Source organism: Macrotis lagotis, chromosome 3 (genome assembly GCF_037893015.1).
Source record: "Macrotis lagotis isolate mMagLag1 chromosome 3, bilby.v1.9.chrom.fasta, whole genome shotgun sequence".
NCBI classification, from domain to species: Eukaryota; Metazoa; Chordata; class Mammalia; order Peramelemorphia; family Peramelidae; genus Macrotis; species Macrotis lagotis.
In genome coordinates, this window is record NC_133660.1 from 9,097,014 (window position 1) to 9,119,572 (window position 22,559).

The 22,559-nt window shown below is 38.2% G+C and overlaps 1 protein-coding gene across 2 annotated transcripts; it reads right to left on the reverse strand.

Moving 5' to 3' along the window:
- Nucleotides 1-541: 541 nt before the first annotated feature.
- Nucleotides 542-19,633, reverse strand: LOC141517260 (all-trans-retinol dehydrogenase [NAD(+)] ADH7-like). Of its 2 annotated transcripts, none has more exons than XM_074228093.1 (9): nt 19,406-19,515; nt 15,311-15,412; nt 14,203-14,341; nt 11,824-11,911; nt 11,512-11,728; nt 10,512-10,772; nt 8,104-8,239; nt 2,785-2,923; nt 542-1,109 (listed from the first exon to the last, which is right to left on the reverse strand). In XM_074228093.1, the coding sequence occupies exons 3-9, from the start codon at nt 14,288-14,290 to the stop codon at nt 1,085-1,087; spliced, it is 954 nt and encodes a 317-aa protein (XP_074084194.1). In that variant the 5' UTR covers nt 14,291-14,341; nt 15,311-15,412; nt 19,406-19,515; the 3' UTR covers nt 542-1,084. The 2 variants fall into 2 exon arrangements, with proteins under 2 accessions (XP_074084194.1, XP_074084193.1); XM_074228092.1 differs by lacking the exon at nt 19,406-19,515 and adding an exon at nt 19,529-19,633 and having other exon boundaries at nt 543-1,109.
- Between the last annotated feature and the right edge of the window lie 2,926 nt (nt 19,634-22,559).

The window sequence follows — 22,559 nt, forward strand, 5'->3', positions numbered from 1 at the left end:
GCATGTATATATGTGTGTATATATATATATATATATATATATATATATATATATATATATATATAAATTTGGACACTATCAGAATAAAATTCTATTTAAAATCTGCAGTCTAAAATAGTGAAAATGCATCTTTTATGAGTCTTTTTTTAGAAATACTTTGTTTTCTCTAATTCAACCCTCTTCTTTTTCATTTCCATCAAATTATCTCACAATGCCTTTTGGAGCAAATTGGAAAATAGGCAATGCATATGAAGTCAGCTCAGGGTAGGGATTATTTAATTTTTGCTTTTTTTTTTCCCCAGGACCCAGGAAAGTAGTCTGAAACACAGAATGGACTTAAGAAGGGAATGTTGAATTGAACTGAAATGCAATATACTTTCCTTAAATTAAAATATACATATATATATATATATATATATCTGTGTGTGTATATATAATACATATGCATATAAACATACACATATATTTTAAATGGAAGTAAATAAAATATATCGTGTGATAAGACAATATTATTTAACAGATTAAATTTATTTTGAAAAAGTATTTAAAAAGTATTCACCTTTTTTGTTACATAAAAGAAAAAAAGAAATCAGTCAGACATAGGTTTTCTGTAGAATAAAATATAATTTGAAAAGTCTTTCAGACATTCAATGTAGCACCATCCAACCCTATCCAGTATACAACCTAGCTTCCTGGAGTTAGATAATGGAATCCTCAAAGGAATAGTCTTTTAAACTCATTAATTTTGATTAAAAATATTGTAATTCCATTTAAAAATCCTAATTCAATCAAAAGTAGAGAATTTACACTTTTATTGATGTTCCAATCCAGGATAACCTACTCTCTACAAATTACAAAATAACATTATTATCCTGCCACAACCCCAGTAAATTGAATTGTATCAGTGACAATGTTAATCCCTTATTTTTGGAAAAGTTTATTTATTCCAAGGTACTTATTTCTTTTTGAGGGTTCAAACCACAGGGGATGGCACAAATGTTCCATCATAATTATATGAAAATGAAATATCAGAGAAAGAGACAGCTGTTGATGGATCCACATGAACTTCATCTCTCTTAGGAGTTCACATCAGAAGGACTGATCGAATGCTGAAATAGAAAATGGAAGATCCTATTAATGTCTTGCTTCTAATTTTTCTAATAAAGAGTAATTTAGTATTAGATTCTGATTAAAGCTATGATGGGCTTTTCTAATTAGTAGGCATATAGATAGTAAATATAGTTTCTCTTTAAATAAATGACAGTCCTGAAAGATCACCTGGCAAAGCCCAGGTGGGGGTAGCTTTAGAAGCCTGAAAGATGTAGGTGTCAGTGAGGACCCAGTCTCAAGATCAATAATGATTGCTGCATTTTAGATCCAAAACTAGGACTCCATTTTTACACAAGTAAAGTGAATGGAATGGAATAGATGAGTTCTAGAGTCTGTCACATATCTAAATTTACCATCCCATGAAAACAAAGCTACAGGAAAATACGATGCATAGATGTTGATGCTCCTGACAATGAAGAGGACAGATTAGCGGGTTTTTCTTATAAAAAATGGTTTCCTCTTCTCTCATTCAAATAATAGATTATATTCCTCCTATACTATATGCAATTCCATTAAATGCAGGTAGGAATGTGGACATTCAAAATGGGAACCTCTGTCCCCAGAATTTCTGGCCTTTAACTAGACTAAAAAGACCAGGATCAATCATTGCCTTGGACTCCCAGAGCTCTAGCTTTCTCTTCTGTAAAAATGAAGGGACTGGAAAAAGTTATTAAACTGTACATATCATTTTAACTAGTGAAATCACGACTAAGTCTACACTCCAAGGAGAGAAAAAGATCCTTTATATATATACAAAAATATTTATAGCAGTTCTTTTTGGTTGCAAAGAATTAAGGATGAATTGAAAGTCCATTAATTGAGAAATGGCTAGACAAGAACATGAATATTATAGAATATTAAAACAATGAAGGGAATGGTTTCAGAAAAACTTTGGAATGCTTTTACGAATTGACATATAGTGAAATGAGCAGAATCAAGAAAATAACTCAAATAATACCAATATTATAAAAACAATTTTGAGAGATTAAAATTGATCAATGTAATTCCAGAAGACTCATAATGAAACACATCCTCCACAGAGAGGGGATAAACTCAAGAGTGCAAATGATTGAGACAAAATTTTTGAGACATGGCCAGTAGAGAAATTGGTTTTGATTGACCCTTCATATTTGTTACAAGGATTTTGTTTTCTTCTTTTTTAGTTGTTGGTAGGGAGATAAAAGAGACAAAAAGCAGACAAGTTAATTCTTAAAACTTAAATAAAACCCATGTCATTCATCATTTGCATCCATCACTTTCATCTCCAAGGAGTTCAATGTCAGACATCATTCCATAAGATCATAAATCAGAGACTTTAGACATCATCAAGGCCAATCCCATCACTTTTCAGAGAAACAAAGTGATGTCCAGAGACATGAAGGGACTTGTCAATCATGATGTCATGACTGGTAAGGGTGGCACCTGAACCCAGGTCATTTGGCTCTCTATCTAGCATCCTTTCTACTTCACTGAATCCAGTTGATATCATCAAAGTAAACTCTAATTTAGAGACTTAAGAGACCCAATGGATGAAAAAAGTACACAGTAGCAAGGAATATATTCATTCATCTGTGAAAGTCTCAAATTAGAAAGCATATCATGTGTACAAGATGATCAAATTTATAATATGTTACAAATTGTGTTTTTTGGTATGATTAACATATAAAAACATACCTTTCTCCTTTGTAGAGTAGTTCAAATCCTTCATTGATTTTATTAAAAGGTAAAACATGGGTTATTAACTCATCCAAGTCAAATTTCTTTGCCATAAAATCAGTCACAAGTTTTGGGACATCATCTCTGCTTTTCCAACCTTAGAAAATGAAGTACCTATATTTTATTATTTATGTAATTTCTAATAATTAATCAACAAAAAACATTTATTAAATGCTGGGCATGGGGTGGGGGGGCACAAAGTAATGAGTCAGTACATAAAAACTTCACATTTCTCTGGTCCTTTAAAGTATTAGGTGGATTGGTGTGGCTAGACAGGATTTAGAGAGTTAAATGGATACGAACAGCACAGAGTCAGAATGTGTATATATAAATGTGTGTGTGTGTGTGTGTGTGTGTGTGTGTGTGTCTGTGGTATGGGAGTGGTTATAATCTATACTGGTTTCATAGCCAAATGAATGGAATTAACAAACTATTGAACCTTCAATTATATTTCCCTTTAGACTTAAATATGAAAACCTTTACTTTGTATATCCTTTTTGAATTACAAAAACTAATTAAACTAAAAACTAATTTAAAAAAACTGGCAAGAAAAGGGTAAGGTTGAGGAGGGGAGGGGAAATTTCAGGCCAAAAATGTTTTTTTACCAACAAACAACTTGATTCCATCCAAGAAACCTCACTTTGTGCTGATCATATCCTTTTGAAACTTAGGTGAATAAAAACAGCTCATATTTCTATAGATCTTTATAATTTAGAACCACTTGGTACCCCCCCACACACACCTCCATTGTGTGTTCGTGTGTTCTAGTAGCACCTGCCTCTTTAAGTATTCCTCACAGAAGACATTCTATCTGGGTATTTTCCACTGGTCTTTTCAAGTATTCTTCCCTCTCCCGTCTTCTTCCTGACTTCTCTGGTTTCCTTAGTTTCCCAGCTAAAATCTCATACTCTCTAAGAATTCTTTCCTGATTCCTCTTCATGCATAAGGTTAGTTTCTTCACTTTATTGATTATCCAAGTTACAAATTTATAAATCTCCAATTTATTCTGCATATATCTTGTTTATACATTGATGTTTTTCCAAATGTCTTCCTCATTTAGATTGTGACCTTCTTGAGCAGACTGTCTTTTGTTTTTCTTTGTCGCCTCAGCTCCTAGCACTTAATAAAGATGTAGACTGACTGACTGATTAGTATTTTTAATACTGAGAAAACTAAAGTTCAGAAAACATAAATGCTTTGGTCAGGCACCTAACTAGTTGATGTCAAAATCAGGAGTCCATCCTATACATTTTACACAGCATCAGATTCTTATGAACTGATATAATTTTGATGGGTTTGTCTCATTTTCATCTTTTTAAATTTAATTTAATTTTTACAATTATATACAAAAGTAATTTTAACATTCATCCATTTGAAATTTATGAGTTAATTTCTTTTCTATGTAGTGGTTTATAGAATGCATTAGAATTTACAGAAGGCTTTTGCAAACTGTCTCACTCAACAATCCTGTAAACTAGTGCAATGGCATCATCATTTACTAGAGATGGAAATTAGCTTTTGCTTTTCTCTTCACTTAGGTCAGATAACAAGGACTACAACTCAATCTCTCATTCTGGTGTGATCACCAAGGAGGGGGGGGTCTTCCTGCCTTTTTTTGCAGCTATTTTAGAAATTACCCCCTGAGTAAGTTGAACAACCATTCTAGCTAGGGAGAGGAGAGGAGACTAGAAATTTGTACAGATTCACTATAGACCAGGAATTGTACTGTTTTTGTTGGGGGGGGGGAGTTTAGGGGGGTGCTTTGGTTTTTTTCCCCACAAATGCAATTCCATTTGATCATGTGATAACCTGGTAAGGTATTGTGATTCCCATTTTATTATTTATTTTTAGGTTTTTGCAAGGCAATGGGGTTCAGTGGCTTGCCCAAGGTCACACAGCTAGGTGATTTTTAAGTGTCTGAGGCCGCATTTGAACCCAGGTCCTCCTGACTCCAGGGCCAGTGCTCTATCCTCTGCACCACCTAGCCACCCCATGATTCCCATTTTATAGCTGTTGAAACTGAGGCAAACAGAAAACTTTACAGAGTCATAGTAGTAAATGTCTAAGGCCATATTTAAACTCAGGTCTTTGACCCTAGGCTCTGGGCTTTAATTCACTCTACTATCAGCTAACCTGAAAGATGGAAAAATATAAGAACAGCTGGATGCTTAAGAAGGAGGCAAGCAATAAGTGACTATAAGCCTACCTTCACTCACGAAACAGAATAATAAATTGTTCTTATAATCACTGCAATCACCAGAGTCTTCCTATGTGAATTTTGGCATTACGGAAAATTACAAATGAAAGCTTAAGAATAATGGGGGGGTTAGAGGTTACTGAGCAGTTAAGTCAAATTTTAAGATTTTTTGGTGAAATCCAATGGAAGAGACTGGTCCTGTAACAAAGAATACCAGTGCCATCTGCTGGAAGCCAACAGACCCGTAGTTAGGGTAGCGAGCTCATAGAATGAACAAGGGAGCCCCGATAATGAAAGGCCCATTACTTGCTGGGAAGTTTAGAAGAGCTACAGTAGGAAAGAGCAATTGGAAACACTGATGGGAAGTAGTTACTGCTGATCCTGGCTCAGTACAGAACTCTACAAATCTGTTAAGGGACAAGGTTATTTTTTCACTTGGGTTTTACTCTTTGGCCTCAGCTACAAGTCCTTAAATCTGCATTGATTTATAAAAACAAACGAAACTTAGAGTTTGGAAGCCAGGGGGACTGTGAAGGAGTGACTGGTGTTTGTCCTTTGGGTGTATCACAGACTTCATGCCCAGATCATGCAGATGGGGAGGAGTCACAAGGACGCTTGAAGGGGAACCAGGACCCTTGTGTCCAGGGAAGCTGGCACGTGGTCAGTGTCTGTGTGGGGGGCGGGAGGGCTGTCATGAATACTTCACCTCACCACCTGCTGAGCTCTAAGAAGGTCACCCTCCATCACAAGGATAGGGAGGGAGGGAGGGAGGGAGGGAGGATTACAGCCTACTTTCCTGTTTCTCCCATTTTATCATTTATTTCAAAGAAGTATATAGCTTTCTTGGGCCTGGAAACTGTGTGTGTGTGTGTAAAACAGAAGGAAGAGGTCCTCTCTCTCATTTTACAGACAAGGAAACTGGGGTCATCTCTCAAAGATGAAAATGACTTGACTAATTATCAGAAAAGTTCCCAAAATAAGTCCAATGCTTTTTCATCCTCTAGATCTTGCTGCCTCTTTGAGACTTCAAGTGTGGGCTATTGCCCATATTGATAGAAATAGAGAAGCTAGGAGAGATGGAGAGATAATATGACATAATTATTTTTCTAAGGGCTTCACTATATTGTCCGTTCCATGTTAAATGGCAAATCTTTCAAGCCCTTCCCAATACTCCCTGCCCTCTTCTCCAGTAGAAAAATAAAACTCAGTTTGTACTGATTTATTAGGGACAATGGGAAAGAAAAGTAAAAAATGGCTCATCTTCAAGGCAAGAGCCTGGCTTTGAACACAGGACCTGAAATTTATGAAAATGACTGAGGGCAAGTTGCTTAACTTCTGTGGCCTACAAAAGAGAATAATGTCTGTATTAGTTACCTCATGGGATCATGATAAGGAAATGCCTTATAACTTTTAAACACTATAAATGTGCAAGTGTCTGAGGACAGATTTGAATTCAGATCCTCCTGACTGGGGGGGGGGGTGCTTTATCTACTTCGCCACCTGGCTGCCCCAGCACTGTATAAATGTGAATTACTATTGTGAAGGTTCACTCATCTGACTTAGGGTGAATCTACAGCCTTCCATGATTTCTCATTTATACTAATTCAGGAACTGAACATGCTGCTTAGCAGTCTAGGGAATGAGTATCCCTGACTCTTTAGACATTATACAGAATGATTAAAGTACACTAAAACTTCCAACTATATGTACAAATATAATCATTAATATGGAGATAATTGTCTTAAGACTTATATAAACTATTGCAAAATAAGAAAATCAAGAAAACAATATACAATGAAAACAAAATGAAAAGAACACCCCAAATAAACACATACAATATGGAATGCTTTCTAATTAAAATGCCTAAACTCCAAAAGAGTGCTGAGAAAACACAGCTCTCCTTCCTCTCTGTCGATAAGTATGGGTGTTGAGGCCGCTACATGGCTCAGTGGATAGAGTCCTGGGCCGGGAGTCCGGAAGATATGAGTTTAAATCTGGCCTTAGACACTTACTAGCTGTGTGACTGAGCAAATCACTTAACCTCTGTTTGCCTTATTCCTCTAGAGGAGAAAATGGGGAATCACTCCAATATCTTTGCCAAGAAAACCCCTTCAGTACCAAGAGTCAGACAACACTGAACAGTATGAATGTACAACATTTGTGTCAGACTTGGGAAATGTGTTAATTTGCTGAACTTTCCAACCCCTTTTCTTTTTTCTTCTCTGCTATAGGGAATAGATCACTGGCTATAGGATATAAACTTAGATATGAATCTGAGGTAAAAGAAATCAATAAAAATTATCATACACCAAAAGTCACAAACATACCTTCTAGGGAAAATATTTCTATGGACTAACTCAGAATGAACTAAACCTTTTGAAAATTTGAATTAGAAAGGGTAATATTGAGACTGCAAGCTGTGTAAGATCTAGCAAATTTTTTTTTCCTTTTTGATATCCTCTTTATATTCCTTGCTTAGTTTTTTTACTGTCACTCAATTTCCTTATTTTTTTTTTGTCAGTGACATGCTTCTAAAAATATGAGATCATAGGATTTCTCTCACTTGGCAAAAGACATATCAGAATGTCAAGCCTCTTTCCCTTATGTGGCAACATTCTTTTTATTCTAAAAATGTCTCCATGCTGTGAGCTCTCTTATGATTTGTGAGTTGCCTGATAAAAGCACTATTCCTAAGGAGTCAATGCTGTCCACACTTATCGCTCTCCTGGTTCTGCTCCTGATTCTATGGGTTTCACCTTACCCTTTCACTTCCCCCGTCTCCAGTTCTCTTTTATGTGTTATTAGCTCCCATTGAATATAAGCTCCTTGAGAGAAGGGACTATCTCTTTCCTTTCCCTCCCCCTCCCTCTTAGCCTCCCTTCCCCCTTCCTTTACCCCTTTCCTTTCTCCTTCCCTCCCCTTTCATTGCCTTCCCTTTCTTTCCCTTTCCTTTCCTTCCTTCCTTTCCTTCTCTCCTTTCCTTTCCTTTTTCTCTTTCCTTCCTGTGTTTGTATTCCCAGTGCTCAGTACATTTTCTGATACATATCTGAATGAATGCTTCCCATTTCTCAACCACGTACCTCCAAAAACACATCCTTTCCAGGTGCGTCCAGTGAACAGCAGCATGGGATCATAGGTGAGCATTTTAGATGATGGAGGAGCTCCTACAACCACACTGGTCCCATAGCTCATATGGCAGGAAGCCAGGGCATCAATCTGATGCAGAAATGAAAGAGAAAATGTGCCTCTTATAGTATCTTTCTGAATCAGAAGGGATTTGTGCCTTGCTCCATTGCCACTGATTACCACAGTCCCCCAAATTAATGTATCACATCAGCTAGCTTACTTTTTGCCAGATATCTGGGCTACATGAGTATGCCAAACATGAAACCTGCCTTTCAGGAGTCTACATTCAAAGCACATGGGATGGGGTGGGAGGGAATGGCATATATACTTATAAGTATAAAAAAGCCTAGAGGGTCAATAATTTGAGATAATTGGGGTGTTAGGTGGGGAAAAGCATTAACAATGGGAGGAACTGGAAAAGTTACATGAAAAATGCTGCCAAGGAATGTTTGCATTTCTATGAGGCAAAGACAAAGAGGGACTCTGTTTCAGACCTGAGTTGTCATCTGTTAAAAAACTGAAGCAAGCCCCCACAAGTTTATATAACTTTGTTTTCTTGCAAATTGAAACCCATTTTGAATACTGCAAAGCCTCAGCAGTCTTGGTCATCCTGCTATAGACATTTCCTCCCTGAAGGCAGGAAACAGAATGTAGAATCATAGGATCATAGATTTAGAGCTAGAAAAGAGTGTAGGATCATTTGAGAGCAGGGTCCTCGTTTTATAAATAAAGAGATTGAGATTCAGAGAGGTGAGGATCCCCCCCCCCCCCCCCCCCCCCCCCCCCCCCGCCTCCGGGTAGCTTGTGGCAGAGCCAGGATTAAAATTCAGGTAGGGTGTCCCAAAATTTGGTTTTCTACAGCACTAGGATGGGATTCTTTTAAAATTTAATTTTCACAATAGTTCTAACCCTGAAATGTTCTCAAATCAGAGCCACTAATTACATTATCTAAAATGAACCAATGGTAATACAGTATGGAAACTCTGAGGAATTCTCTCTTTGATTTTTCATGCAAGATTTAAACAGAAATAGGAAACCATATTGCAAGGGAGGGGAAATGTCTTGTGTCTTGCTTCCTATAAAGAAAGAGATTAATGTAGCTCACTTCTGAGTATTAGCTCTTTTCCCCTCCCTCCTTCCCTTCTCCCCTCTCTTCCTCTTCCTTTTCCATCTTCTCTTCCTCTTCTCTCTGTCTCTGTCTGTCTCTCCCCATCTCTGTCTCTCTCTCTCTCTGTGTTGTCTGTCTGTCTTTTTCTCTCTGTGTCTCTCTGTCTGTCTATCTCTCTCTCTGTCTCTGTCTGCCTCTGTGTCTCTCTGTTTCTCTCTGTGTCTCTCTGTGTCTCTCTGTCTGTCTCTGTGTCTCTCTCTCTCTCTCTCTCTCTCTCTCTCTCTCTCTCTCTCCATGCAGAAGCTGTTTAGATTTATTTGGAATATCTTGTGCGAGTCAGTTAGGTGGCACAGTGGATAGAGCACTGGGCCCTGGAGTTAGGAGGACCTGAGTTCAAATCTAACCTCAGACACTTAATAACTACCTAGCCATGTGGCCTTGGGCAAGCCACTTAACCCCATTTGCCTTGCAAAAAAACAAAAACCTTAAAAAAAGAAGATAATACTGTAGTCTTCTCCTTGCCTTTAATAATGTAAACTTGATCTACTTCAAATGCTCATGGCCTCAGACCATGCTTCACCTTGTATTTAGCTCTCCACCAGCACACCAAGGCCCACTTGCATTCTCCTTGCGCATAAGAATCTAACCCCACCCACATCCCCAGCTTTAGGCTTCTTGCTCTTGTTCTAAGAACAATAATCCTATCAATTCTAACATCACCAATGGAAATGAGTGGCAATCTCTACCTCCATTCTTAATCCCTCTTATTCAGATAACCAGCATTCCCTTTCCTTATTCTCAGATGTGCATTTTCTCCTTCTAGCAGAAGATGAGTCCCTTGAGGACAGGTGCTGCCCAGCTAGTCCAATACTTGTTCATGCTTACTTAGTTCTTGATGACTGAAACTAGTTTCTATAAATGCAACTTTCATCTGGGTAATAATCAGTGCCTTAAGGACTTTTTAAAATAAATCAAACTGGGGGTGGCTAGGTGGCATAGTGGATAGAGCACTGGGCCCTGGAGTCAGGAGGACCTGTGTTCAAATCTGGTCTCAGACACTTACTAATTACCTAGCTGTGTGGCCTTGGGCAAGCCACTTAACCCCATTTGCCTTGCAAAAACCTAAAAAAATAAAAAATAAAAAAAATAAATCAAACTCTTGAGAGGGGAACTCTATGGAAGCTCAGCTTTGGCCTAAGGCTGACTCTTTAATCTTGGCTCCCTCCAAGTCTACTCTACCTGCTTATTACTTACCATAGTTTCAAGGCGCCCCACAACCTCGAAGGTATAGCCAACAGAATTGTTAGTCATTTCACTCAATACTTCATTGATGGGTTTTTTGTAGTCCTTAGGACTGATGCACTCAGTGGCTCCTACAGACTTGGCTTTCTCAAATTTGTCTTTATTAAGATCAATTCCAATGATTCGGGAAGCACCGGCTGATTTACAGCCCATAATAACCGAGAGGCCAACTCCTCCCAGCCCAAAGACAACACAAGTAGAACCAGGGATGACCTATGGGGATGAAAAAATACAGGACCTTAGTAATTAATGAGATCATCGGAAGTCTAGAGTCTTGGAAAACATGAAATCTAGAGCAGGACTAGTTTACTGTAGCCAGTAGTAAATTGATTCTCATAGTGATACTTTGAAAGAATTAAAAACATAGGCAGTTGAGATATCAGAGGCTCTTTTAGCTTCTGCCTCAGAAACTTTCATGAAAGAAAACATAAGGAGCTACTAAGGAACGAAGAATTCATGATCATTATCAGACATTATCTTTATCAGACATTATCTTTCTTCATTCCCCATCCCAATGTCTCCCGCCCCCCAAGTCTTTATGTAAATCTGAAAATATTATTTCCGCTACTAGAAGGTGAACTCCTTCATGGCAGGAATGATTTTACTTCTTCTCTTTATATCCCCAGGCCTGAACCTGGGTGCCTTGCCTTTAATAGATCCTTGTTGATTGATGGATTGATTCCTCATTTACACATTCATTCATTCATACAAATAAACCCAAATCATCTGAATGAAGAATAAGAATTTCAGATTATCTGAATGTTTTTGTCTTTATATCTTTATATTTGTAGAGACCAAGGCTTCTGGATGATTAAATGGCTATTCATTGTTCAGGGATTTGGTAGGTGTGGACAGTACCTGAACATACCTTGTATTTGGAAACTTTTAGTGTCTGCCCAAATCTTTACTAAGCCAAGAATTCTTAAGAATTACGTCATCCACATAGCCTCACCTGGGCTGTCTTCATCGCAGCTCCATAGCCAGTGGAGAATCCACAGCCTAGCAAACACACCTTCTCTGGAGGAGCGGCACTGTCGATTTTAGCCACTGAGTCTTCCTCCACCACGGTGTACTCAGTGAAGGTGCTGGTGTTCATGAAGTGATAGACAGGCTTCCCTTTGCAGGTAAATCTGGTGGTGCCATCAGACAAGACACCCTTTCCCGTAACACTATTCAATGTATTAAAGGCACCAGTAAATGAATGCAGCTTAAATATTAATCGATAATGGAACAATTAAAATGACATCTCAGAAATGACACTCACTCGATCTTCTCACACAAATTACCATTAGGATTTATGCAGGAGGAGCATTTTCCACACTGTGGCAGAAAGAGAGGAATGACCATATCTCCTGGAAGAGGAAAAGATTATTTTTTTTTAGATTTTTTTTTGCAAGGCAATGGGATTAAGTGGCTTGCCCAAGGCCACACAGCTAGGTAATTATTAAGTGTCTGAGGCTGGATTTGAACTCAGGTACTCCTGACTCCAGGGCCAGTGCTCTATCCACTGCACCACCTAGCCACCCCTAAGAGAAAAGATTATGATGTGAAATATTGCTTTTTTAAGATAGAGAAATAAATCAATATTTGGGGGACATATATTGGCACCCATCATAGGATCATAGGTGTGTGTGTGTGTGTGTGTGTGTGTGTGTGTGTGTGTGTGTGTGTGTTTGAAGTGATAAAAAGAAACATAAAATGTGAACTCTGTCTACAACAAACCATCCTCTGGGCTATGAACAATTCTTTTATGTTAAGGAAATGTGCGCTTTATTTCTTTAAGTTTGGAATAAAATCAATAAAATTTAGGTAAGCAGCAGAATTGGTATTTAACACTCAAGTTTTCTGGCTACAGATTTGATTTTCTAAACCACACAGTCCTGGTCATTCAGTAGAACAAAGGAAATGAACAAATGCATAAAATGCAAATAACCTAAAGTGGTCTCTATATGAATGTGTGTGTGTGTGTGTGTGTGTGTGTGTGTAGTGTAGATGTATATGCACATATATAAATTGAATTTATCAAAATGGCAATAATTTCTAAACAAAGCTCTAATAACTAATGTGTGGCTTAATCAGCAAAGTAATAAAATGTTTTCAGAAAGACAGATAAATAGACAACTTGGAAGGTAGGTATGTAGGTGGATAGATGATAGATATAGATAGATAGATAGATAGATAGATAGATAGATAGATAGATAGATATAGATAAATGACAAACAGATAGATAGAATTTTAAAGAAAGAAACCATACTCTGGGTACCTGAAATAAACAGTGTATGTGAATTGAGAGAGTAGCCCTGAAGAATGTTACATCATTAGAGAAAGCTATTCTACAACTTATTTGTTTTTTAGTTTTTGCAAGGCAATGGGATTAAGTGGCTTGCCCAAGGGCCACACAGCTAGGTAATTATTAAGTGTCTGAGGCCGGATTTGAATTCAGGTACTCCTGACTCCAGGGCCGGTGCTCTATCCACTGAGCCACCTAGTTGCCCCTACTACTTATATTTTTAGAGAATTCAAGAGGTTAAGTTACCTGTAAAAAGTCACACAGCAAATTATACCAGAGACAGGATGTAAATTTGGGACATCCCAACCCCAAGGCTGGCCATCGGTTGACTACACTTCTGTCCACCATTTCTCATAGGTATAACAGCACTTTTTGTGGTAGCAAAAAACTGGCCACAAAATGGGTGTCCTTTGATTGGGGTGGAAAAAGAAAGCATAATATACGAATATAATGAATTTTAATAGTGCTACAAGAAATGAGGAATTTAGAAAAGCAGAAAAATTTCTATTTGAGGAAAAAAAAAACCTGACCTCAGCTGTTGTTTCAGACTGTAATCATGAAGTTTTAATGAAATGTTACCCAGACTAGAGAGATGAGTTTACTCCCGGACACCTTTGTGAGATGTGAACACCTGTCTTACTGAGTCTAGAAGGGAGAGGGCTTGATTGCACAAATTAGTCAGAATGAGGCAGCTATGTATTGAAATGGATCACTTTCATTTGACTCAATTTTCTCAACTGTAAAATGGATCATTGCTCCTCCTCCTCAAAGGAATCAAATGATGTGTTTGTAAAACACTAATCACAGGTCCTGTAATCAGTATGTCATTGATAAATGCTTGTTTCCTTGCTCCTTCTCTTATTCTCCTTTCTGTCTGCATCCCTCTCCTTTCCTCCCTCCCTCCATTCCATTCTACTTTGTTCACTTCCTCCTTCCTTCCTTTTCCTTTCCTTCCTCCCTTCTTTCCCTCCCTCCCTCTTTTCCTCTCTCCTTCCTTCCTTCCTTCTCCCTTCCTTTCTCCCTTCCCTCCTTCCTTCCTCCCTTCCTCCCTCCTGCCCTTCCTCCCTCCCTCTCTTTCTCCCTTCCTCCTTCCTCCCTCCCTTCTTCCCTTCCTCCATTATTCCCTCCCCTCCTCCCTTCCTCCCTCCCTTCCCTCCTTCCTTCCCTCCTCTCTTCCCTCCTCCCTTCCCACAAAAGAAACCAATTATTTTGAAATAAAGTTCCAGGTACAATCATTTTTATTATACCATGTAATGGAAATGCTTGCTTTATTCATAAATAAAGAAATGAAAAAAGTTATAAAATTATTTTTGAAAAACATTCATAGACCCCAGTTACAAACCCTTGCCTCACCTGGTTTCACTGTGGTTACCCCTTCTCCAATACTCTCTACAACTCCGGCTGCTTCATGTCCCACAATTACTGGAAACTTAACAGTCATTGCTCCGCTGATGGCATGGTCATCAGTACGACAGATGCCTGTGGCCAAGATCTATGGGAAGAGAAAGACAGTGGAAACCTCTGGATCACAGGACTCCTTGGGCACAGTCCTCTGGTTTCCATTTTGAATTCTTCTGTCAGATATTTAATTCTCAATTCTTCTGAGCCTCTAATTTTTTGGGACTCCAGAAGAACAATTCTGATAGAGTACTGGTTTTAATGCAAACACTTCCATAACCCTTTAAGATTTCCAAAGTTCTTTATATATGTTAAGTCATTTTATCCTTTTATTCCTAGAGAGGAGAGGAGGAGAGGGGAGGGGAGAGGAGGGGAGTCAGAATTCCAAAGATATAAATTTATAAAATTTATAAATTTTGTAAAAATGGGTAAAATTACAAATTGACCTAAAATGAAGTTGGCATAGAATTAATAGATAAGAAAGCATTAACCTAGAGCTGCCTAAGTGGAATTCTCAAAGGATGATATAATATTAGAGACAATCAGCTAGTTCTGGGTGACTCATATTCCTTTCTTAACACTTCTTGAGTTTTGACCCAAAATCATTATGGGTCATGATGCCAAGGTTTAGTTGTATTATCTCAGCTGTGGGGTGCCAAATTCTTTTCTAAAAGAACTAACCTAAAAGGAATCTTTGAGAAGCACCTTGAAGAGTATAAGACTAACAATGCTGGCAGCTACAGTAGCGGCCATACCTAACATCATGAAGGATAGAACATGACTCAGAACTATTTAGCTGGATAGCCACACCAGAGGACATTGTGTCTTTCGATCAAGGGACCCCTATTACCATAGGATTATAGGTCCAGCAAATGTTTAGAATGGTGTGACTTGAATCTGGGTAGATTAAGAGCTAATTAACATCCCCTGACAACAATAAGTCTCTAAACTGCAGAATTGGTGCTGATCTGCACGGGAAGAGTGTTTCTTCTTTGTCAGGTCCATTTAAAAAAGAAATCTCAGGTCTTAAGGAAAAAACAATCTACATTAGGAATGACAGTACCTTAATTCGAGCTTCATAGGTTTTTGGTGGGGCAACTTCTACTTCCTCGATGGAAAAGGGTTGCTTCAGCCCCCACAACACAGCAGCTTTGCATTTAATTACCTAGAAAAGTAGCAAAAACATATTTGTGTGACATATCCATGTGTCCATAAACCTTGGTCTCTGACTAACATAAGCATAGGAAATTCCAAAACAAGAGGGGAGTGGTGGTATACGATTATGAAGGAATACTACTCTGCTGTAAGAAATGACAAGTTCAATGATCTTAGAAAAACAAGGAAAGACTTGCTCACAATAAAGAAAAGTGAAAGAGCAGAACCAAGAAAATATTGTATACAGTAACATCAATATTGTTTTAAGAATTTTGAGCAACTAAGTCACTTTGACTATTATAAATATCCAAATTAATTATAAGAGTCCTAGAAAGGAAGGTGTTATATTCATCTAGAGAGAGAGAACTAATAAATGGAAGTATGTTTAGAATTACTTTGCATATATATTTATATATTTATATTTATATATATATAGGCATCACACATATGCATTTGTTTTTAATGCAGCCATCTTTAGGGTGGGGGTGGAGGGAAGGAAAAAATGGGGGAAGTAATTTATATAACTTTGTTATATATTTAAAAGAAATAACAAGTACATAATAGATTTTTGGCTCTATGTGCAAACATCGTTTTATATCACTTTGTTGTGTAAATGCTTGTTTTATTCCATAAATTAAAAACTAAATCAATAAATGTTTTCTTAAAAAGGAAGCATTCTATCAGGACAGGTTGTTCAGCCAAGCTTCCTCAAGACTGGCACTTTTTCCATGTATTCAAGTTTTAGTAGCAAAACTACTACATTTGTAGAAATAAATAACTGCCCCTTTGAAGGTTGGAAACATGGCATGAAAAGCACTGGGAGGAAGGAAAAATGAACCCTTGGTTCTCAGTGAAACTGTGGGTTCAAAATAGAAAAAAGGAAGAGATCGTGCAATTAGAAACACTTTAGAGTAGCTGAACCTGGGAGCTGACTCCCAGGGAGGACTGGTCTACCAGCTTACATGACCAAAAGATTCACTCCACTTCCTGCCCCGACAGAGTCATCATTATGTGTCCTATATATGATATAGAATTTCAACATAAAGTCTTTTTTTTAAGAATTCAAATACTGATTCTCAGTTAATAAACATTTATTAAGTGCCCCCTATGTGGCAAGTGCTAGGGATAGAAATAAGAAAAAAAAAAGAAAGTCTCTTGCTCTCAGAGTTTACAATATAATGGAAGACAAGGAAGAATATATATATATAAAAGAAGCTGAAAAGCAAGTGTGAGTGGGGGGAGCTGGAAAAGTATCCAATATTGGAGCAAAATGGAAAAAGTCAGAGAAGTTCAAAGACGGTGCAGACACGAGAGATGAGGAATTGTTCTGAACTATACTCCCTCCTTAAATTTAAGGAAGGTTAAAAGTCCATAGCTCTACTCTCCAACAAGAGGGACAGAGGGTGATGGTGATGTGGAATCCCAAGGTTGATGGATCTTGTGATGATAAGATTTTCCCCAAAATGAGGTTCCTGGATCCTTGGGGGAAAGTCAGAGAAGTCCCAAAACAGTGAGTTAGGGTGAATCCACTCAATCAGTTTTCTTGCTTCCTAGCTCCCAGCCAAGGATAGCAGTCTTAAAAGAACTTGACTTTTGATCCTAGAGTGCTGGCTGCTATTTTTTCCACCCTGGATTCTTTAGAAGGCTAGGGAAGCCTAGGTGGGTTACTCTTGGGGGGGGGGGGCACACAAGGGTAGCAATGAGAGAAATGGTTACTGGAGCCTTATTTAAGAGAAAGGAGAAGTTTGAAACTGAGGCAGGAAGATGCTTTGTCTACTTTGAAATTTACCGTGTCCAGCTCTATGCCTTGGCTTTTGAGGGAAAATGATGATAGTCATACTTCTTTGAAGTAGTGCAATCTGGTGCAATCTGACTAATGTTAGAGTGGACTGCTGGTCATTTGGTGCACTGACTCTCCTTCCTTGTCCTTGAGGGGTTGGGGTGAGTGATACGAGTAGAAGTCTAAATTCCCCAGCCTTATCTTCATCCATTTTTCTAGTTCTACTGTCTCCCTATCGACTTAAATAAGGGTTCCTCTGATTTGTCCCCAGTCTTTTCCTGCCACAAATCATATTTGTGCCCAGGAAAGATACGTGGTGCTGTGCTGAATGGTCACAAGGTAATACAATCTTGGTAGGAGAGGATAGGAAGAAATTACAGGTACACTAAGGGATCCTTGGGTCAATTTTAATGCCCTTCAGAACAAGTTTTTACGGGGAAGGGAGCTACAGGAAATACCAGGCTGCAAAAACAAACAAAAAATGAACAAAAACAGTCCTTCAGAATTCAGAGCACTTGTAGGGAGACTTCCCAAAGGAAATAAAAGAAAGTAGAAGGAGGTGGGCAAAGGTGATGAGACAACCATGTTGGCTCTACCTTAGCAAAAGGTGGCAAAATGTGGAAAAGGCAGGTTTATGGAGGTTCTTCATAAACATTCCTGGAGTCAGGAGAAACTGAGTTCAAATCCAGTCTCAGACACTTGACACTTACTAGCTATGTGACCTTGAGCAAATCACTTAACCCTGATTGCTTTGCCAAAAAAAAATGTATTTGGTCATTTGAGTCATTTTTGCCAAATACCTACACTCTATTTAAACTGGATCCAATCTCTGATAGTTAAAAGGATTTTAAGCACCTTTTTTCCCCCCAATTATGTGAACTTGCAAGTCACAGCATAGGATGATAGAAAAAACAGACAACTTTTGTTTAGAAAAGCATTGACCTGCCCCTAGACAAATCCCTTAAACTCTGAACTGCATTTTCCACATCTGTGAAGTGAGATAAATAGAATTTCCTCTATTGGCTTCACATGTTTTTAGATAAATATTTAATGTCTGAGAAAGCTTGGAAAACTCTAAAACTCTGCTGATGATTCTCAACTTGGGGGTTTATGAACATGGAAATTGAGGGCTATTTTTACATTTCAATAACTATATTTCAAAGTAATTGGCTTCCTTTGTTATTTTTTGTATTTTTATGCTAAACATTTAAAGACATCATTCTGAGATGCCCATGGCTTCACAGACAACTAAAGCGTCCATGAGACACAAAAATGGTTAAGAACCTCCTCTCTACCTACATGCTCAGTTATTTTTTTGATCAAATAAACAAATACTTTTAAGAGGATAAATATGTGTAATCATGTTAAACATATTTCCTTAATAGTCAGAAGAATCAGAACAGAAGGGGAAAAACCATGAGAAAGAAAAAACAAAAAATGAAAATCATATTGCTTTAGTTTGCACTCAGATTTCATAGTTCTTTCTCTGGAGGTAGATGGCATTTTCCGTCTTCTGGAATTGTCTTTGAGCCTTGTATCACTGAGAAGAGTTAAGCCTAGTCTGAATGATCATCACACCATGTTGCCGTTAATGTGTACAATGTTTTCCCAGTTCTCACTTTTCTCAGCATCAGTTCATCACATAAACAAATCTTCAATGAGAGCCATCCTTTCGTCTTATCTTATATAGGCAATTCTCAAAAATCACATCCTTAAGTAACCAAGTTATATTGTAACATATATAACATGTATATCATGTATAACATGCCTAGTCTATGGATACTGTTGGAGATTTGATTTCTACCTCTAACCTTCCATCACTTAACTATATCAAAATAAAGTCAGAGCAGAAGGGGGTGTTAACATTCTAGAGAAAACTTTTTTTTTCCTTTTTTCTTTCTTTTTTTTGGAGGGGGGTTGCAAGGCAATGGGGTTAAGTGGCTTGCCCAAGGCCACACAGCTAGGTAATTATGAAGTGTCTGAGGTCAGTTTGAAGTCAGGTCCTCCTGACTCCAGGGCAGGTGTTCTATCCACTGCGCCACCTAGCCACTCCCAAGAAAACAACTTCAAATACATTCTTTCAGGCACTGCCAAAGTCCTAGAGAAAGGACTCCCTTTCCCCATGATCATTCCATTTACAGTTTCCATTTTCATCCTGTAACGATTAAAAATTCTTCCATTTGCATATATAACATATATAACACATATATGCTAAATACTTGCCTGCCTAGGCAAACCACTCCTGTCCTGAAAATTTACGTCCTTAAATAAATCCTTCAGATGCTAAAAGGTTTCAGTTAGCCATCTGGCTAGCTGGTGGTGAAGATACAGAAATCCTTTGCTTACTTTTCCTGCAGTACTACTCATCCTCTACTCTTCGGCCTGGCTTTCAGTAGTCCTCTGACCAATGTTTCCACTCCCTTGTGTGTGGATTAGTGTGCCTTCAGAGAAATGTCCCATTTCAAAGCAACGCCTCCAAAAACATGACTCAGACTCTTCAAATCCTGCCTCAAATAATCTGGTCCCACCCCTTGAAATGTTGACATTTTGATAGGAAAAAAAATCAAAGTTGTGATCCATATGAATTGATACTTTAACAACAAGGGTGAAGAATGACTGAAATGTTTGGGTTTTTTTTTTACCTTTGTAGTTACATGAAGGCAGAACAGTTTAGACCACACTCTTGAGAATCCAAACCTTGGCATTTTCTTCAGATGTGTTGTTTTTTGTAAGGTATCAGATGATGATAGTATTTTCTCTCATTCTGTTCTAGTCATCCACCTCAAGCCCCCATTTACTTTAACATATGGACTGTATGACACATAAACATAGGACTGCAACATATTTTCCCAGAAAGGAAAAAGGGATTATATAGAGAAATCCTGTTCGACAGAGGAAGATGATTAAACTAAGGAAATAAGAGTGGTCATCTTTGAGATGGATCTGCTATGTCCAGTGATGTTTGAACAAGGTTGATTTCTATGGACTGTGCCTTTGGGATTCCCTAAGCCCACTCTTACATTCTAGTTCTGGATGAATTTATTTTCCAGATGACTCTCTGCATAGGAGAATGGAGCTGAAACTGTTCTTACGCAGGAACATGCAATGGCCGATAACTGTTTCCCCTGCCACAGTTTTGCCCGAATTTCATGTTTAATCATTTCAGTATTCTTTGGTGTGGCGTTTAACACGGTCTGTCTCACTGAGGCATGATCAACTTCAGATCTTCCTAATTTTTAGAAACTGTCTGGGATAAGTCAGTCAAAAAGATAAGATGGCTTTTAAAAGTCTCCACGTTTGAACCTTGAACAATAGTGATAACTAATTAATATTTATATAATGATTGCTCTGTGCTAGGTTTTATGCAAAGCGTTTACAATGATTATCTCCTTTCTACTTCACAACCAGCCTGGGAGGTTAGGTGCTATTATTACCCATTTTACACGTGAGGAAACTAAGACAGACAAAGGGGACTTGTACAGGATCACACAACTAGGAAGTGTCTGAGAACAGGCTATCTGACTTCAGGCTGGTTCTCTATTGTGCCACCTAATTAACACCAATTCCATTAGGATTGGGGCAAGAGTCAGTGGGACCCTCCTGTGATATATTATGGGGGTTCATATGGAATTTAAATTATTTTAACTGTTCCGGTAGTTAGGTGCCACAGTGAACAGAGACAAAGAGACAGAGAGGGAAAGAAAGAGATAAACAAGAAGGGGAGTAACTTCACTAACCTGGAAACACGAATTAATCTTAGCAACTGCACGTTGTTTGTTTATGAGCAAAAAGGTGTAAGGTGCCAGCATGGGTGGTGTTAACACAAGCAAGGAAAGCTTTAACCAAGATATTTTCTGTTGACAAACCAGCAAAGCTAACTAGCACACCGGAGACTTTAGGTCAAAAGGCAAAAATGAGGAGGGGTGAATGGTGCAGGGACAATATTGAACCTTTCTGCAGAATAATTATCTATATTGTGTTAATTTATCCTCTTACATAAAAGTTCATAACTTGGGGAATGAATTAATAACTAAAGCAATAATTAAGTACTTGGTTTGTAGAGAGAGTGAGGCAAAATACTGGGGATACAAATTGAAAAGTCAAACAGTCCTTGGCCTCAGAAAGGTTACTATCTAATGAGAGAGAGACAACTATATGGGAGGTTTCAGCCGCAAGTCAGATGGTAATGTCTCTTCTTATCAATATTGTACCCCTTGGCAATGGGATGGAAAGGGCTCTCTTTTCTGGGCCTCAGTCAATTATGATTGTAGAATTTTCAGGGGCAAGTTGCCAGCTGCATCTCCACAGCAGTTCCTTACAAGAATGATGGTGAAGGGAACTGGTTTGGAAATATTGTTCTTGAGGTTCTTGGGTTCAGGGTCCTGGGCTGTTTCCACAAAGGCCAGAGGAGAGGGTGGTCAAGATGAGGGTAGTGGTTTGATTTTCAACTTAAAGAAGAATTATACCTGTATCTCAATATAATTGGTTTGCTTTGTATTCCTGTGTATTTTGTTTTTATGCATTTGAAAATAAGAGCTTTCCTAGCCCTTATTTTAGATGTTTTATTTATATTTATTTATTTCTATTTAGACAGTTTCAGGACAGAAAAATACTTAAGAACTCTTGTTTTAAGAGAATCAGCTGGGGCGGCTAGGTGGCATAGTGGATAAAGCACCGGCCCTAGAGTCAGGAGTACCTGGGTTCAAATCCGATCTCAGACACTTAATAATTACCTAGCTGTGTGGCCTTGGGCAAGCCACTTAACCCCGTTTGCCTTACAAAAAAAAAAAACAACCTTAAAAAAGAAGAGAGAATCAGCTAAAGGCTAAATTGAAAGACTTGAAAGGACCATTCTTTCTGACCAGCCATCCCTGGCTTGGCTTCCTTTCTCCATTGTGACCTTAGAAAAGACTGGTTTAGTTATATACTCTCCTTGGCACTCCAGTCATTTACTCTATTGCCCGATCTCCACTCAAACTCTGTCAAATTTCAGTCCCATGGTAATTGTACCACAAATGTTCTCTATTCCTATTCCCATACTGAAGAATGTCATCAGAGAAAATCAAGGGAATTTACCCAACTTGGTCCACTACAAATTCACATTATCTGATCTCACCAAGGCCCTTTTGCCTATTTGACAGTACTTTTATTCTTCCCTATTTCATTTGCAGTACTAACTGCAGCAGATCCAGACTTTTTCCCCTACACAGACCCTGTACCCCCTTTCCTTTCCCTCTCAGATGAAGATCTTGCTTCTTTCTTTGCTGAAAAAAATGGAGGGTTTCCATTATGTTTGCCTTCATTCCGATAGCACACCTCAAAATCATTTTATATGATCCTATTCTGTCCTTCCACTTCTATATTCCTTATTTCTAGT

Coding starts and splice junctions, on each gene's coding strand:
- LOC141517260 (XM_074228092.1), bottom strand. CDS start 19,549: ATGAGTAGTACTGCAGGAAAA. Junction 14,342..15,310: donor CCTATGAAGCTCGAATTAAG/GTACTGTCATTC, acceptor CTCTTCCCATAG/ATCTTGGCCACAGGCATCTG. Junction 11,912..14,202: donor GGTAACCACAGTGAAACCAG/GTGAGGCAAGGG, acceptor TTCCTCTTCCAG/GAGATATGGTCATTCCTCTC.